Source organism: Uloborus diversus, chromosome 1, assembly GCF_026930045.1.
Source record: "Uloborus diversus isolate 005 chromosome 1, Udiv.v.3.1, whole genome shotgun sequence".
In the NCBI taxonomy this organism is placed as follows: Eukaryota; Metazoa; Arthropoda; class Arachnida; order Araneae; family Uloboridae; genus Uloborus; species Uloborus diversus.
In genome coordinates this window covers 58,288,750-58,307,165 of record NC_072731.1, presented here as the reverse complement: position 1 = coordinate 58,307,165, position 18,416 = coordinate 58,288,750, and the positions used below count along the sequence as shown (strand labels likewise).

General features: G+C 32.1%; 1 protein-coding gene across 2 annotated transcripts in view; it reads right to left on the bottom strand.

Annotated features, from left to right (window-relative positions):
* The window catches only part of LOC129229876 (carboxy-terminal domain RNA polymerase II polypeptide A small phosphatase 1-like), a 106,645-nt gene that overhangs the window by 11,694 nt on the left and 76,535 nt on the right, over window positions 1–18,416 (bottom strand). For both annotated transcript variants that reach the window (XM_054864257.1, XM_054864265.1), the window contains exons 5-7: window positions 17,691–17,783; window positions 4,369–4,467; window positions 4,200–4,286 (exon numbers count right to left, since the gene is read on the bottom strand). In XM_054864257.1, the coding sequence (XP_054720232.1) occupies window positions 4,200–4,286; window positions 4,369–4,467; window positions 17,691–17,783 (279 nt within the window). The remainder of the gene's footprint in view (window positions 1–4,199; window positions 4,287–4,368; window positions 4,468–17,690; window positions 17,784–18,416) is intronic.

Here is an 18,416-nt window from a genome sequence, read left to right as displayed (position 1 = left end):
AGACACCCGTAAAAATCAATTTTTTGAACAAAAATACAGTTGAATTAGGTTAATAAAAAATTTTAAAAATTCATTAATTTCAACACATTAATCATTATTTCTAATAACTGTGCGTAAGTGATACTGTACAAAAACAGAAATATACAGTTTAAACTTTATATTTTTAAAAAATGTTGCTACTATTTAATATTGCACATACACACATTGTTATCCAACTATTAATATAGCCAGGAAAATTTACTTGTTTCTTAAAATTTAATACTTTTAAAATAAATAGAAAAAGAAAAGATGAACTAGAATTGAGCAACGGTTTTCAATCCATAACGGAAGATAGCTTCCTCTCCAAGCAAAATGAACTGTTTACATGTAAATAAGTATACAGTAATGCGGTTCAAAAGAACCTTTTTTTCAGCTAGAATCCAGGACACCTTATTTTTTTTAGACTTACTAATAGTATTGTGCTGTAGAAGTTTTAGCTTCTTACTCAAATTTTAAGAGGGTGCTCAATGACCCCTCAATTAAACATTAGCCGTAGCATAAAAATGTCGCAAATTTAGAAACATTTAATTTCCCCAGCTGTTTTCTCTTAAATAATTATTTATTGCAATGTATATGCATATTACTTATGTATATTATAATATGTAGCATTGTTTTTTCAGTTCAATGTATTTTTTAACCCCCCTCTCCATACTTATGAAGTTTGGGGGAGGGGGTTGAGCACTCTGTTACAGTTGAAATAGGAAGCTAAAATTCTTCCAGTATATCACTATACACAAGTCTAAAAATTTTGAGGGGTGTGCTGTTATCAAGGAGAAACTTTTTTCTTTTACATGTATTTTTGAACCAGCCTAGTATACAGGTATTATTCAAAAGATTCAACATTTGCTTTTCGACACATAAAGAGCTTTCTAAATTCTTACTAAGTAATGAATGATTGTTAAAAAGAAAACTTAGAGCATTTCATCGCTAAAATTTTTGGTGAAAAGGGCAGGGGTTTTTTTTTTTTTTTTTTTTGGTTGCAGCTTAAATTTTTATTTTTCCAACCTACAGCCAAATCCTCTCCGCGAGCATATTTGTAACGGACAGTTCAGTTTGGAAGCTTACAAACTGAAAACATTTTTTTGTATTTGATAATATATATGTCTTTTTAAGCATTTCAAAAAAAACTAAGCCAAGGAAATCTAAAAAAATAACTACTAAGCATGATCGTAGCCAGAGGGGAGCAGAAAGGGGCAACTGCCTCTCTCTAGGAGAGAGTCTTAGTTTTCACTTTCCTTCCTAAAGTCACCAAAGATAATTGAAAATTACATTTCTGAGACTTCCATTTCCAAAAATTTCTTAAGGATAGTCTTTTTTTTCTTCATTTGATCAAAAATATTCTTAAATGGTGTTTTGTTGATTTTAATTTCAAACGCTTTCCAGGGGGAGATTCCGAGGGGCCCTTTCCAAACGTCTTAACATATATAGCTTAAAATTGCATTTTTTAAACTTCAATATCAAAAAATTTGTGGAAGTGGTCCTGAATTCTGACCATCATTTTAGCATCATCAAAGATTTCCTCAAATGTGTTTCTAGGACTTCATTCCTAAAAGGTTTTTGAAGAGAGGATCTAAACCTTCCTCCTTTCCTTAATATTAAAAATCACCAAAGAAAATCTAAAATTGCATATTCAAAACTAATTTGTGAGGAGGAAAAACCTTCGACTTTACCTAAGATAACCTCTCTTTCTCTTAATTTGACTACAATTGCCTGAAAACACAAATTTTTGTGTGAATTTTGAAAATTTCTCTTGAGGTGGAAGCTAAAACTTGTCCTCCAACCATCTCTAAGAGCACCAAAAATTGACTAAAACTGTTTTTAGGACTTCAATTTAGAAAAATTTCCACGGGATATGACTTGATCCCCTTGACTTCATCCTTAGTCTTATTCAAAGAAAGCATTATATGTTTTAGGACTTATAACTTTTGGAATCTATCTTTTCTTCAAAGTAAATACATTTTATAAATTCACTCATTTCGTTTTTATTATAAGATAAACTATAGTATAAGAAGTTGAAGCAAGATAGGGTAAGGTCGGCAGCATCAACAGGGGTCTGGCCAGAGGATATTTGGGTCCATTAACGGACCCTTCACAAAAATCCGATCAACCAAAACGGACCTTTCACAAAATCCCGATCAAACAAAACGGACCTTTCACAAAATCCCGATCAAACAAAACGGACCTTTCACAAAATCCCAATCAAACAAAACGGACCCTTCACAAAATTCTGATAAACAAGATCGGATCTTTCACAAATTGTTTATTGAAAGAACAAATCTGAAAGCAAAATAACGCATATTTCTGTGTATAAACCGCATATTTCTGTGTATAAACCGATAATTTTTGGATTTTTTTAAAAGTCAAATTAGGGGGATCAGCTTATATAAAATCGGCTAATTTTGAAAAAAAAAAAAAAAGAAAAAAAATCCGCACTGCACTCTTTTCTGAAAAGGCATTGGTAAGCACTTTTCTCCGCTCATGCTTTAATAAACAACAATAATATATATCTGCGAAATGAACTTAGAACTGCAAAGTGATAGTAAGGGTGGGGGGAAAATGTGATCGCTTCAGGTAGGGTTACCAACTTTAAAATTATCACCACTTAGCATCTGGCATTGAACCTTTATAATGACTTGATTAGAAAATATTCTCATCATTTTACCAGATGGTCAATATTTGCGTTTTTAGGGTGCAGTGTGGTGCGATGTTTAATTGTTATTTTGGGAGAAAATTATATGGGTTTTGATTTTTCGATACTAACAAGGATGATTAACTTTAAATAAACTCTTTTAATTACCGTTTTTTTTTTTCTTTAGATGTCTACATTTTGAAAAATGCAATCTTTTAACGTCTAATATGAGAATCATATTTTGTTCTTTTTTCAAGCTAATTTCACTTTATTAGGATGCAATTAAATGAAAAGTCTCTTTATTTTTGTTAGAACTCTCATTTCAAGTTTTTAAAGCAAAATTCCATTTTCTGTTATGAGTCAAAAATTAAAATGCTGAATAGATGGTTTATGTTATTTATTTATTTATTTTTTTTTTTTTTTGCGTCAATTGTGTCCACAGATATTAATGTCCACAGATATTAATGAAATTTTTATCATAGGACTCTAAAATGCAATTTTAAAATAATTTTATCAAAAATATTTCTTTTACAAGCCGTTTTTATACTTTTGATGCCTTCACTTTGAGAATTGCAATCTCTTTGCATCCTCTATGGGAATCCGATTTTTCGAATTTTTGATGATATTTATGCTTTGTTAAGAGGTAAACAATTAAAACATCTTTTTATTTTTGTTAAAATCACGGAATTTATAAGTTTTAAACGAAATTCTGTGCTTTTTAAGAGTGTCTTGGGTCAAAAAGTTAAATGCTAAACCCCCTATTCTGAATTTTATTTTTTTATTTTTTTGTTACAATTATTTTAAATACTGTACAGAAATATTTCTAGTATAATATATTTCTGTACAGTATTTAAAGTAATTGTAACAAAAAAAATGGTAGATAAATATTGATACTTGAGAGAGCGATGCCCCCCCCCCCCCCGCCAAATATCAGAAAAACACTCCAGAATGATTTTCTCGAAATAGAAGAGGAAAACACTCAACTTTAAGTTTAACTGATATGCAGTTTGTGCCATCTCTAAATTCCAAAATTTCGTTTTAACAAAAAAAAAAATTTTTTTTTTTGCGAAATTTTTTGATTTTTTATTAAATTAATTCATTTTTCACAAAATTATTTGGTTTTTCACAAAATTATTTTCACAAAAAACGGACCTTGTGAAAAATCCTGGACAGACCCCTGATCAAGTTATTGCCTGGCCTCGAAAACTGGCACTGGGAGAAGGGGCAGCTAAAAACCACCATCTTGTTGTACTTGGCTGGCCCATCCCTAATGTGAATGCTGGCAACATTCATGCCACTTAGCGCTGATTCAAAAATTAAAAAAAAAAAAAAATGGTGGGTTAAGGGGGTGGGGAAAGGGGAGCTAGTGTTAACTAAACCATCTGAATTGAAATATTGTTCCCCCTGAGGTAAAGCAAGTGCAATTCAACAGCAAACCAGACTTAACGAAAAAAATGTTCATTGCCCCATTTCATACTAACCGTTGCTGTATTAAGAGAGTTCAACTGTAGATTTTATGAAATAGACTTACTGCATTATCTGGATGGAAGATATAGGAAGCAGGAGAATTATCTACTATAATAACTTTATGAAGATCTCGACCTAACCTACCAAGGTCCTAAAAGAAAAATATTTCAATGTAATAAACAGTAAACTATTTTTTTTTCTTTCAGAAAAATGTTTATAATTGCATTACTTACTTTGACATAATTACCACGATAAAAGACACAAGATTCCCTAAAAAGACGAGAACGGAAAACACCCCATTTGTCCAAGAGATCAGCCACAGGATCAGCATACTATCAATATAAAAAGGAAAGAAAGAGTTCAAACTAAAGACTTCCAAAATGAAAGAAAAATTAATATGAGCCTCTCCTCCCATTTAGCTATTATAACTTTGGAAATCATATACTCAACAGAACATTTTCAAGATGATAGATAGAATATCAATAAAAAAATATTATTAAATATTTTGGAAGGTAACTGATACTACTTTTGGGCATCGGAGCCTTAACACATTTACAAAGATTAAGGTTCTATGAACTCAAGACTTATTTCTTTATTCTATGTATATTTACCCAATGGAAATAAGTAAGGTTAAAAATATGATTGATATTATGCAAAATGACAAAACACCGGGACATGACGGAATTACAAGCAAAGCACTGAAGATAGTTGCTAATTATCATATTGAAATTGTAACAAAAATCATCAATATTAGTCTACAAAGAGGTGAGTTCATAGAGTTTGTTTGTGATTAGTCATGCGGCAAGAGATGGCTTCATAAGAGCAAAAATCAAATCATGTCATCGTTTGAATCAAAAAATGATTTCAAAGAGGTTTCATGAATGGATGTGACGATCTGATTATTTTCTGTGGCTTTAACTAACTGATACTTTTCAAGTCCCTCATTTTGTGAAATATTGATGCTTTATATGTCATAGCAACTGTGTGTGAGTATATATACATTCTTTGTAACCAATGCACTTCTCTCTATGTTTTTTTAATTAATACAACTAAATCATTTTGATAGTTTACTTCTAATGTAAAATGAATAATAAATTTATACTTAATACATGTGGCTCGGCAGATGGAAAAGGTAGAATGGAACTCGAAATGCAGCCACCTGTTTTTAGTGGATGCTGGGCTGTTAATGTAATAAAGTTTAACTTCACTTTCGTTTTGCATTCTGTATAGGCATTGTAAAAAAGAAAACTGAACTTTAAAAGAAGAAATATTGCAATGTGCAAAAAAGCTTAAAAAAGTCAAAAAAGTCAGTTTTTGGTTAATTTCGCGAAACCTAACGGCTTATGTGCGAACTTAATGGTGCAAAGATTGTAAATAATTGTGAAGATACATGAAAAGAGTGTTCAAAGGAAGCATTTCAACGGTATTATAACAAAAATTTTAAACACTAGTATTTTTATAAAACTTTTGGAAAATTGACCTTTTTTTCTACTTTTGTAGAAATTCAAGCCTTGGTAGGACCCTCAAAGAGTTGTTCAAACTTAATAATATTTTACATGTATGTTGTACTTACATGTGCACAGCTTTTGGCAGGTATTCCAAATTAAGATTTAAAATTTCGTTTTTTTCGATCCACCCTACTAAACAGTATTAGGAAGCAACCATGTTACTGTATTCAGCCAAGGATCCATTAAAGTATAAAATAATTCGCCAGATAAATGTATCAATTAATTAAAAAACAATAAAAGTTCCATCAAAGTATCAAAAGAACAAACATTGGCGACAGCAATTTTAGCAATAGAGTATTCGGTTTTTTGGTTTCAATAAAATGAAGCTTTTATAGTTGTCAAATATAGTTTGTTCAGCATATTTTTTTTATATTTTACTGAAACTTTTAGTGTCGTTTTGTGGGTAATTCCATTTACTGAGAGGATTATTGAAACTTTTAATAAATAAATGGTAATAAAATTATATGTAATAAAACTTGAAATGCTTTCGATCATCGAATTTATTTATTTTTCGAAGTAGTATGTTATTTTGTTTTTTTTCGCAGATTTTTAATCAAAACAAAGTAAAATAATTCGCCAAATAAAAATGAGATGTTAAAATAATATGAGAAATCTCGTTAAAATATTTCGCTAAATCAATTTCAATTCTCCATTATTATGTGACATAATCAGCAGAATAAATTAACCTTGTCATAAGTAAAAATTGAAAGTGTGTAAATTTTCTAAAATTGGAAAAAGAAGCAAACATACGACAATGTAAGCCTTATTTTTTAATTTTCGCCGACGATGATGTAAGTGCAATTTTTCAGTTTTCGCCATGTAAAGGTAAAGAGAAAATTCACCAAGCTGAGCGACGTAACTAAATAATATCAAAAGAGCAAATATGTATTACAGTCTCACTGATATTGTGAAAATAAAACAATTATTGTCGAAATCTTGACTATTATGCCATTAAATGTCTCCTTTAAATATACAGTAAAATACTATATAATTTATAAACAACAAGGTTTCCTTCTCAGACATTTTTTTTTTTTTTTTTTTAATTTAGAGGAAGAGTAATGTTTGAACCCTTCTCGATATCAACTCACATTAAATATCTCAAAAAATTTATACGTAATCCCTGAGGTCGACTTACTAAAAGTGAGACCAAGGTTCAAAATGCTGTGGAGTTCCCTGTGCTTCAGGGACGCATTTTACCAGAAGTGAACGCCAATGAGAAATAGTTGAATACCGAGTTGGGACCAGCTTTACCTGAAAAGGGAATTTATTTTCCTTGAAAAACAGACCTGGTACGCCGTTCCGGTATCAATTCACCCTGTACTACACTACTACACATCGGTTAATCATAGCAATGAAATTTTACGTTAAAGATTGAAAAAACATCACTTTTTACAGCAGAAATAATACGTTAACTAATGTAAACAAATGATTTCCCCCGGTTATACTACAGCGCCATCTTACGGGCAAGGCGGCGCCTTTGATCTTTTGAGAAATGACTGAGACTGATAAGACACGCATCGAGTGAAGCCTTGGTATAACTTTTAGTGAAAACTTAAAATGGAAATGCCATACTGATAAACTTGTGAAGAAATTAAGAGGTAGAATACATTGGCTTTATCTATTGAGAAATATAGTTGGGAAAAAGTTTCTTAGATGTTTATTTTATGCTTGGATAAACTCAATAATTACGTATGGTATTTGTGCATGGGGAGGTGATTATGAAATAAATCTTACCAATTTAAATAGAACTGATGCAAAAATTTTGAAAATAATTTATGGATCTAAACAAGAACTTAATAAAAACAATACTGTTTTACAAGAGTCAGAGAAAAATATGCACAGAGAATATTGTATCTTTTGCATAACAACAATAACTGGTTTGAAATTAATGAAAAACAATATAATACTCGAATTTCAGGTAAACAATATAAAGTTATAAAACCAAATAAAACTATTATTAAAAAGCAATTCTTTTACTTGGCACCGCGGCTGTTTAATGAACTAACGGAAGATGTTAGGAATGAGAAGAACTTCAAAAAATATAAACAAGGGGTCAATGAATATATACAAAATAACGACATTCTATCAATAATTAACTTTTAGCTGATAAAATTGAGGCATGGGAGGGCACCATTAGGCGAGTTTTTGCTGCTGAGTCATTCCATTTCAAATCAGGCAGGCAGGTATGAAAAGTGTCATATGACCATCACCGATTTTTTTGAAAAAAATACAGTAGTTACAACTAAGGTACATATGAACTATCCCAAAAGGATTTTGCAAGAAAAAATTTTTTTCTTCAGTTACAGCGTATTAAAATTCTGCACAAAATCCGCCATTTTGGAAAAAACCGGCAAAACACTCCATTTGAAATGGACACTATTTCCAAAGTATTTAACCTATTCGAATAATTCTTTTTTCTAAAAATAAATAAGGACCCATATATCCTCTAGACATCGTTTTTGAAAGTTTAGTTAGGTTTTTTGATAAAGAAAAAAATTCATTTTTGCCGCCAAAAAACTGCATTTTTACCAATTTTATGATTTTTTTTCTCCATGAAAAAAAAGTTTTTTTTACTAAACGGAGATGGCAGTCTAAAGCCCTTATATGATAGTTTCATAACATATTTTATTAGAATCCTTGAGTGCATACAGCCTCGTAAATAAAACTTGAAATTTTCAAAATTTTCAAAAATTAGCGATATTTGAAGTGATTTTACTCAAAAAACCCATTTTTTAAAAATCTAAAAATTAGCTCATTTGTACCCCATATAATGCTTAACTAGTGGATAGACACCGCATCCGGTATTTTTTCCCATAAAATGTTTTATGATTTTTTGAAAGTGACCTTATCGCCCATGGCATGCATGTAAAATAAAAATGTCTAATAATTTCAGTCACTGAAAATCTGATTATATTAATGCCTAATAGCTTCAAAAACGGTGCACGTTATCAGGAACAACTAAAATCTTACTGACTTTTAATAATATATCAGTAACAAACTGCTTTTGATGATCCAGTCAATTCGTCTTTTTGTAAGACTCTGTGTGTAGTTTATAGGTAGAAGAGCCTTTGGTGATTATATTAATCACTAGCTATGATATTGATGTACTTTATCAGTAACAGTTAAAATCTTTCCTTTTTTTAAATAAATATTAGTTTATTTCGTCTCCAAAGCTTCCGTTACTTTCATATGCATTCACCGTTACTTTCATATGCAATAACAAATCATATTTTTTCTCTTTCAATAGTCATTCTCTTCAACTCAATTACACGACAGGGGAAATCATCAAAGGGAAGAACAATACAATGCATTTAAAACGATTAATTTTAATTTCGTGCTTTGGTTGTCATTGGCGAATGTTGTCACATAATTTTTGGATCCTACCTCGTATGATTACTTTTATACGTAAGAATATTTATACTAAATTCAAACCGTAAGTAGAAACCACTTGTAGTTTAAGAATTTAAAAAGCCCACCTGTTTTATGAGAGAAGTAATCAATTGAACATTGTTGTAAGTTGAGGTAACCAAACAGATCTCACTAAAGGTGACTATTATAGCCAGGGATCCAATTTCTAACAAAAGAAGTGCAGGATCCCTATAGTCTTCAGAACTTGTTTTAATGCTTAAGTGGCCTGAATTCGGTCAAAAATTCAAGTAAAACAAATAAGTATGGGAGCTCAGCTCCCATAACAATTAGGCGCTGTTCAACAGAAAAATATATTTATATAACGAAATACAAAAAGGCGAATTGACTGGGTCATCAGATATTTTGAAAAAAACTGCTGGGTTTTATTCAGAATGGCATAGGAATGATGTGAAAAAAAATTGGACTTCATATTCGAATTCAGTTTTGCGTTATTTTGGTTTTACTACAAAGTTTCAAGGTGTACGAACGCTTTTGGGAGCCACTGAATTAGTCATTAATATAATCACCAAAGGCTCTTCTATCTAAAGTCTACACACAGAGTCTTACAAAAAGACGAATTGACTGGGTCATCAAAAGCGGCTTGATATTGCTATATTATTAAAAGTCAGTAAAATTTTATTTGTTGCTGATACAGTGCACCATCATTGTAGCTATTAGGCATTATTAATCCATTAATATGATCAGATTTTCAGTGACTGAAATTATTAGAAATTTTTATTTTACATGCGTGCCATGGGCGATAAGGTCACTTTCAAAAAATCATAAAACATTTTATGGGAAAAAATACTGGATGCGGTATCTATCCACTTGTTAAGCATTATATGGGGTTCAAATGAGCCAATTTTTAGATTTTTTAAAAATGGGTTTTTTGAGTAAAATGACTTCAAAAATCGCTAATTTTTGAAAATTTTCAAAATTTCAAATTTTATTTCCGAGGCTGTATGCATCCAAGGATTCTAATAAAATATATTATGAAACTATCATATAAGGGCTTTAGACTGCCATCTCCGTTTAGTAAAAAAAACTTTTTTTTCATGGAGAAAAAAATCATGAAATCGGTAAAAATGCAGTTTTTTCGCGGCAAAAATGAATTTTTTTTTCTTTATCAAAAAATCTAACTAAACTTTCAAAAATGATGTCTAGAGGATATATGGGTCCTTATTTATTTTTAGAAAAAAGAATTATTCGAATAGGTTAAATACTTTTGAAATAGTGTCCATTTCAAATGGAGTGTTTTGCCGGTTTTTTCCAAAATGGCGGCTTTTGTGCAGAATTTTAATAGGCTGTAACTGAAGAAAAAAAAATTTTCTTGCAAAATCCTTTTGGGATATTTCATATGTCCCTTAGTTGTAACTACTGTAATTTTTTCAAAAAAATCGGTGATGGTCATGTGTGACAGACCCTGCCTGATCTGAAATGGAATGGCTCTGCTAACAATTTAGTTTTTTTTCTTAGATATTCCTTTTTTAAAAATAAGTTTTTGAAATGATAACACATAGTAGATATTATTTATAGATTTATTTATCATTTGTCACTTTTGACACCCATAGATTTCTGATGACGTTTAACTACACCATTATTAAAATACGAAACTTTTCGGTACTTCTTCATAATGCACCCACCACAATTATAAGCTCAATTTTAACAGCCTTGAAAGAAGATATAGAAATGTTCAGCTACCCTGCAACCAACTTCCGTGCTAGGGGGACTTGAGGAGGGTGAACAGAAAGTATTCTACCCGGCCTCTATCTGCTTTTAGGGCAGTCTTGCTTGGATACAATAATAAAGAAAATATGTTGTTTTGTGCCAGCTAGGCCGGCAATTTGGAATGTGCTGCTTCCCTTTTCCAGCTGTACCGTAGTTTGGTGTGAAGTTCGACTTCTCCACAGTGCACACATGCCATAAGGACCCATTTATAGGATAGGCAACCATTCACAGCACAACACATTCACACCAGGGTTCATACTCGATTTGGATAAAAAAATTCCATGACTTTTCATGACTTCATAAAAATTTGCAGGGCTTTGTTATATTAAGAGAATAGTACTATTTAATATTAAACGTGCCAATTCTTTTTAAATGAGCATTAGCAAAACTTCTATGTGAATGCCACTACCTCATTGAAGCACTTGTGATTGAAAAAATATCAGTGTACACGTATAAAACTGAATTATTCTTAGCAATAAGTTACCGGCTCAAAGCTAGGGCTAAGGCAGAACTACATGCAATATACCCAGTGCCGGTTTTTAGACTAAATGGGGTCCTAAGCTGTTTCAGGTATGGGGCCTCTTTTGTAGTTCGAACAACGTTTCTCTTGGTGGTGTAAGAGGCATTTTTTTATTTTTTGTCCCCTTTACTATGTGTCTTTCCTTTGATACAAACAGCAATACTTTTAGGTTTTTAATCATTTTTCCGCTGAAGTCCTTTTGGGATTGGCCTTGAGAGGGAGAATAGTACCAAGAGAGTGACTCAGGACTCCCCTTTAAGTGGAGTACAGAATATCCCTAACTGTAGGGGGTCCGGGGGTTTCTCCCCCGTAGGAAAGTTTGAAAAATCGATATAAAATTCTGCATTTTGAAGCATTATAAGATGTAGTGGGAACAACAAAAATATCAGTACTGAAATAGGCAAACAAAACTTATTTTAAGCTATATACTCTTTCACAAATTAAGATAATGTACAGTAAAAATTGTCTTTGATTTGACAAATCAATGATAGCAGTTGACAGAGAGAAAGAGCGCGTGAAGAGAAAAAACAATCCATTGTTACTTGCTCACATTGGCTTTTGGTACAAATAGTTTTTAATCACACCTTTAACCCACTGATAAATACAACAATGAATTAAATATAAAATGATCAATTGTAAAAAATGCTTTTAAAAAAATGGTGTACAGATTTAAAAAATGAGTAACAAGAGAGTTGAGTAATGTACTGTCCATTTGAACAATTCATAATTTATATACTTGATGAGAAGTAAAATTGGAGCTCAACTTTGCTTTGGAGTTTTAAAGACTTATTTATTTTTGAGGACTCTAGAAGAATTAAAATTACTTAACTCACTTCATTTGTACTTTCTAGTCTCTGATATTTTAGTACTTGATTATAAATTTGTACACTCCTGTTCTAACTTTTTTCTTATAACAACGACTTCTCTGCAGTTGCAAGTGGGACAGAAAACATGAAGGAATTGAGGTAGTGTATTTTTCAAACAGAGTAACAGTATGCAGAAGAAGTAAGATAAATGCAAGCAATACCAAAAGAATTTCCAAAATACTGCATTCAGAATTATATGATTAGCAAGGTATGAAACATGTGAGTCACAAAAATTTGTAATATGTTTCAGAAAAGTAAGAACCATGGTTTTTACATTTTTGGTGCAGGAGAAAGCAAGGAGCTGAATCTGACATGTATTGGCATTCCATCTCCATACCACCCTCCCATTTGGGTAGTTCTCAAAAAATGGGAATAAAAAACGTTATTTCCGAGCCATTTTTAAAATTTTGAAATTTGACATCAATTTTGCTTTTATTGCATAAGTATATACACCTAGAACATCATACACAAACATAAAAAGACAGCAGCTATTTAAAAAAATTAATAAGTAGCAGATTTAATGATCGGTCTGTAGGTAACAGATTTTGGACATACAGTTGTCCAGTAGGTAACAGATTTTGGATATCATCATAATGAAAGTTTCACAGTCTTTGAACTTTTCCAATGAAAATTCTATTTATTTTTAAATTCTGCAATGAAAAATAGAGGATTTATGAAGTATATGAATGACTTTATATACTGGTCTTTAAATAATAAAATTTTATCATGGTTTCGTAGAATCCGAAAAAAAAACCCCATCCATTTTGCCACTGCAGGTGATAAAGTTGCCAAAATCGAAGCTGTTGGCAAAAACCGGAATTCCTGGCTGGTAACCCTTTGCTTATCTTGCGCTGTCAGTTGTCCCCAATCAGGGTTTGCTTGGTGATTTTTGCTGCCCTTTTGTTTACTGTTTGTTACGATCCTTGTGTTTCTACTGTAATGTTCGGTGCATAGCGTATAATTGTGCAAAATACCAATGGATTAAAGAAATTAACATTATAATAGCCTTTTTCATTAAGGTTACAAGACAAGATCATTTATAGTATTGAATAAATGGACAGAATTATCGGCATCTATATCATAACGCAATTTGGACATCTCACATTTGTTTAAGAAAAATTGATTTTGCTTCAAAGATACTGTATAAAAAATATGAAAACACTTTAAAATAATTAAAAATTGATTTTGAGGATCGAAAAATATCTTTAAAACGTATAAATCATATATTTAGTTCTCAAATAATAGCATTGTTCAGATCGTAACTTTTGGACAATCATCAAACTTCCAACTTCCTTTTTTTTTAAAAATCATTTACAAAATAAATAATATGTCTTTACTTTCGTAATTTGTGGAAAATATTATCAAAAAAATTATTCAGTTTGAGATTCATACCCTTATTTTTTTTAAACGTATGGAAATAATTAAAAAAAAATTTTTTTTTGATGGTTCATATGCTCAGTTAACGTTTTAAATGTCCAAAAATGTGTCTTTTAGCAGAGAAAATCTTTTTTCAAGGGTATTTGAAGAGCATTTTTTCCATAATTTATGTCAACTCTTGTCTCCACACAGTATTATAATTTAACCTAAAATCTTTTGAATTAATTAAAATGAAAGTTATTTGGTGTTAAAGCTTCAAAGTTGAGGTCTGAGTTTGCTCCCACCTTTTGAGAACTGCCCATTTGTGGTTTGTAGCCACACCTTTCCAAGTTTTCAAGCGCCAGAAAATGAAATTTATTTTTTCAAGTTTTTCTTTTTTTTTGGAACGAATCATACTAATTTTTGGAAGTTGGGGGCCCCTAGCAAAGTGAGGTCCCTAAGCTATAGCTTGCTTAGCTTGTAAGTAAATCCAGGCCTGAATATACCAACATACACGCAATATTTCTGTATGTGATAACCCGGCTGTCGGGTATATTGCATGTAAACTATTCTTATTTGTCTTCATCATATAAATTTATATACAGAAATGGAATATAATGATGTTTAAATGCATATTTTTTGAGCAATCACCATTGCTTATTGTTTGTCCATTTGACTGTCCTTGGCGTTACGCTGATTTTATCCCCCCCCCCCCCCCCGGCCTCCCCTACAGTACCACCGCCCCTCGAGATGCTGCTCCTCTAGCGAAAACCGTCTCCAGGTTGCGTCCACATCCAACATACATACACATACATACACACACCTGCACAAACATATACACACACTCATGCCTGCACACAGACACAAACACATGCATACATACACATACCCACACACTCATGTCTCGACAGAAACAAGCACACACACTCGTTATTGCGAAAAACATAATTTGAATTCAAAAAGTCATAATTCAAATTAATTATTATTGAGCAATCACGATTGCTTATTGTTCTCATTTGACCGTTTTTATTGTCCGTGCCTTATTCAACTTGGACCAGAAGCCGCTGCAGCACCACCGCTCACCGTCCTCTGCTGGCGGCGCGGCGCGGCTGCTCCGGTTTTGAGCTATCCGATCTCCTGGTCGGAGGTGTCCATGTCCTACACACACGCACGTTCACACACATACACTCACACACGCCTACGTGCATACACACAGGTCTATGCACACACACAACTATGCACACGTAACCGCCCAGGAGGAGAGGTAGGCTTGGGGGGGACAGGAGCCGTTTCTAGAAACAATAACTCCAATGAGTAGGGTCCTGTCTCAGTTCGTGATTGCGAAAAACATAATTTAGATTCAAAATTTCAGAATTCAAATTGATTTTTTTTATTTATTTTTATTTTTATTATTTTTTTTTTAATTTTTTTTGTAAACAGGCAGAATGATAATCAATGAGAGAAAGGTTGAATGAGTCGTGACTAAGTTTCAAAATATTTGCCTTTTAGTGTTAACAGTGCATTTAATCATCCATATAACTTGACAGTATTTTTATTCTTTAAAGTAAAGCCACATTCTTTAGTAAATGCCTGTTTCTACACCAGCTATTAGAATTTAAAAAAAAGTTCAGTAGTGAATAAATCTTGATTCAAATGTACTTGTTTACTTATTTGCACATTTTAGAATGCATATAAATTAAGAGGTTCAGCAATTTTGGGTTATATGATACAGATCGGATTCTGTGCCTGAAAATGGTGGTCAATTTAGACAGATGGTCAACTTTACAGGTTTTTTTGTAATAGAATTCCCATATTTCTGTATTCTATCCCGACTAAAGACCTTCATTTTCTAAAACCTGCAACAAATTAAGATGAACTCTGATAAATTTAGTAATAAAGGAAACAAACTAGGATGCAATTGAATTGCGTTTTTAGAGTGGGCGAAATCAAGAACGTGGTTGTTCGCTACTACAGAATGTAAAGCATAATAAGTGTTGAAAACAATGGTAAATTTAAAATGAGTCATGTCCAAGCACCAAAATCACATTGCAAAAAAAGGGGAGCGGCTGCTACTGAAGTGGATGCAATCAGATTTCAAAATTCAGGTTTGTTTTAAGGATTATTCAATTTTTCAGTTTTAAAAGGATTTATGTGCAACGCTGTAAAATCACTCAAGATTTCTAATGCTCTTTTCTCTACTATTACTTTCTCTTTGCCCAGGACATTTTCCCCCATGACCCTAAATAAATTTCCATGAATTTGAATGAAAATTTGAATTTTCCATGACTTTTCCAGGCTTGAAATGTTCTCATTGTTTTCCCATGACTTTCCAGGATTTCCATGACCCCGTAAGAACCCTGTCACACAAAGAAGGGACAACAAGGAAAGGAGAAAGTACATTCATATCAAAGAGGGGATTCGAACACAGAACCTCTCCATCTACAGTCGACTTTTCTGACCACTAGACAAGGTAGGCATAAAGCAAATACAGTCAACTCTTGATAACTCAAAGTCCCAAGGGACTAGCTAAAACATTCAAGTTATTCGTAGTTTGAGTTATGGGAAATTTTCACCACAGTCTCAAGAGTTTGGGACCCGATGAAAACTTCCGAGATAAAGGAATATTCGAGTTATCGAGATTCGACTGTATAAAAGAACTGAAAAATATCATTCACTATAAAATGCAAATAAGAGGGGAAGAGGGGTGGAGGGATAAATGAATAATTACAAATTATTATAAATATTATTGAATTTAAATTTGTTGGGTATTTCTTTCTGTTTTTCCCTTAAGTTCATTGATCTAAATTAAAGGAATTCAGAAACCAACATCAAAAGCTGTGCAATCTACCAGAAGGGACTAAAACATACAAAAATTGTAAATAAATAACATTTATTTCAAAATATCACAGTTTAATTTTAACTAAATAAACTCTTTAGTCACATGCCCAAAACAATTTCAATTAATCTCCCCCCCCCCCTCCCCCCAACATTTTCAAAAAAAGTTCTAAGTTGATCAGCAGGACAAGCACAATATGTGAGGAAAAATATTTTAAACAATATGTTAAAATGTACCTTCAACCTATAAATTTGCAAGTTCCATGACACAAAGACAGTTGAATTCACAAACCCAATATGTTGTTTCACCAAGTTGTCATTTTCGCGAACAGTTCCTAAGCTCTCAAAGACATAGGCTTCTCAACTCTAATAGAACCGACATCCTCTGCAGCTAACATCACCGCACCACATTCAGGGATATGCATAGGAACTTCGGACATTTCCAATATGATTCTGGGAAATTCAACAATCAGCAAATCAAACCTATTCAACGATGATCACAGCAGAGATAAGTCTCAATCCCATAGAAGAAGCATAGATAATTCAATGAGAACACCGGCCATGTTCACGTAGTAGGCTTAGCTCATGTCAGCCAGCTTCAGACGTCAACTATCTCGGATAATTATGATAAGGTGAATCAATTTCCTCACGAACTTTTTTTAAAAGTTTAAAACTTGAACATAAACATAATAAAGTAGTAAACTCATTTCATGCCCTACATGAATAAAAAAACTTCAACAACGACTCGAGCATGCTGTTTTCCTAGCACATGTAACTCAACATGGTTGCCAAAACAGCAAAAACCAATCCACGATCTATCAACTAACACAGGCAAGTGCCAAAAGGAAGCCGAGAAGAAACTTTAAAAAAGCTATTTATACATTTCTTAACTACCACACCTCATATTGTGACACACACCCATTTGCATTGAAGACACACATCTCGACAATTCCTGATTGAGCGATTCAAACAACTTTCTATTTGTTCTTTTCCCTCAACGTAACCAGAAACATCTCAACCATTGGGTGTTACGTCATAATGTGATTCTGAAGTTGCTCAAACATGGATGAATATATTTTTAGTTATCCGCCACCAGGAAACGAAACACAGAGTGGCAAATGTAAAGAAGGTAAGTTTCATAATACAATTCCACATTACTTGACATGTGAAATCACAATGAAAAGAGCTCCAAGATATCAAATAAAGGCTTTTAAGAACAACAAAATTTTTGCTAATTCTTAAAACTGTCCACATAGAAGAGGTTTTTCTATAATAAAGGCCAAACAAACATACAAATAAAAACCATATTAGATAAACAATAAAATAAAGAATACCTTTGCTAGGCTAGCTGTGAATAAAATGCATTCATACATTTCGCCCATTTTTTGAAGAAACTCATCTACATAAGGCCTCTTAAGAACATATACCTATCAAAACAGAACAAAATCAATTAAATATTGAGTTTCAAAAACATTGGGCACACAAAATTTTACAGATATAAGAGAATCATTTTTTTATCCTTTAATTTGAAATACATTTCCTTGGTTTAAAATCAAGTAGTAAATTACAGCCTATTTTGCTTTAAAATTTATTTATTAGGGAAAATTTCAAACCATTAAACAAAGTTGTGGTACAACTATTGTATCAGAAAAAAGTAAGTATATAAGTAACATATGCAAAGACATTTTTTTGCTTCAGTCAATATTAGCCACTTTACTTTTGTGTTTCTCAAAACAATCCTCTCAGTAGGGGAAGATCGTGTACCTTGGCCAGTTTTTTTTTCAATGCTAATTTTTAGCATGCTGATGCAATGTAAAACAAATGGTTTTTGATTCTATGGGTTCTCTCTTCTCCTGCTTGTTAGCTTTCATTTATCTTTGAAATTTTGAAAAACTTTGTGTGTGTGTGTGATTTGGTGAATTTTTTTTTCGAAAAAGTGTTTTTTTTTTTTTTTTTTGCCCAAGGTACAATCAAGGGTTGTACTTTGGGCACCCTTGATTGTACCTTGGGCAATAAAAGAGTCAATCACTTTTTGTGATTTTATCTCATATTGCAACTAA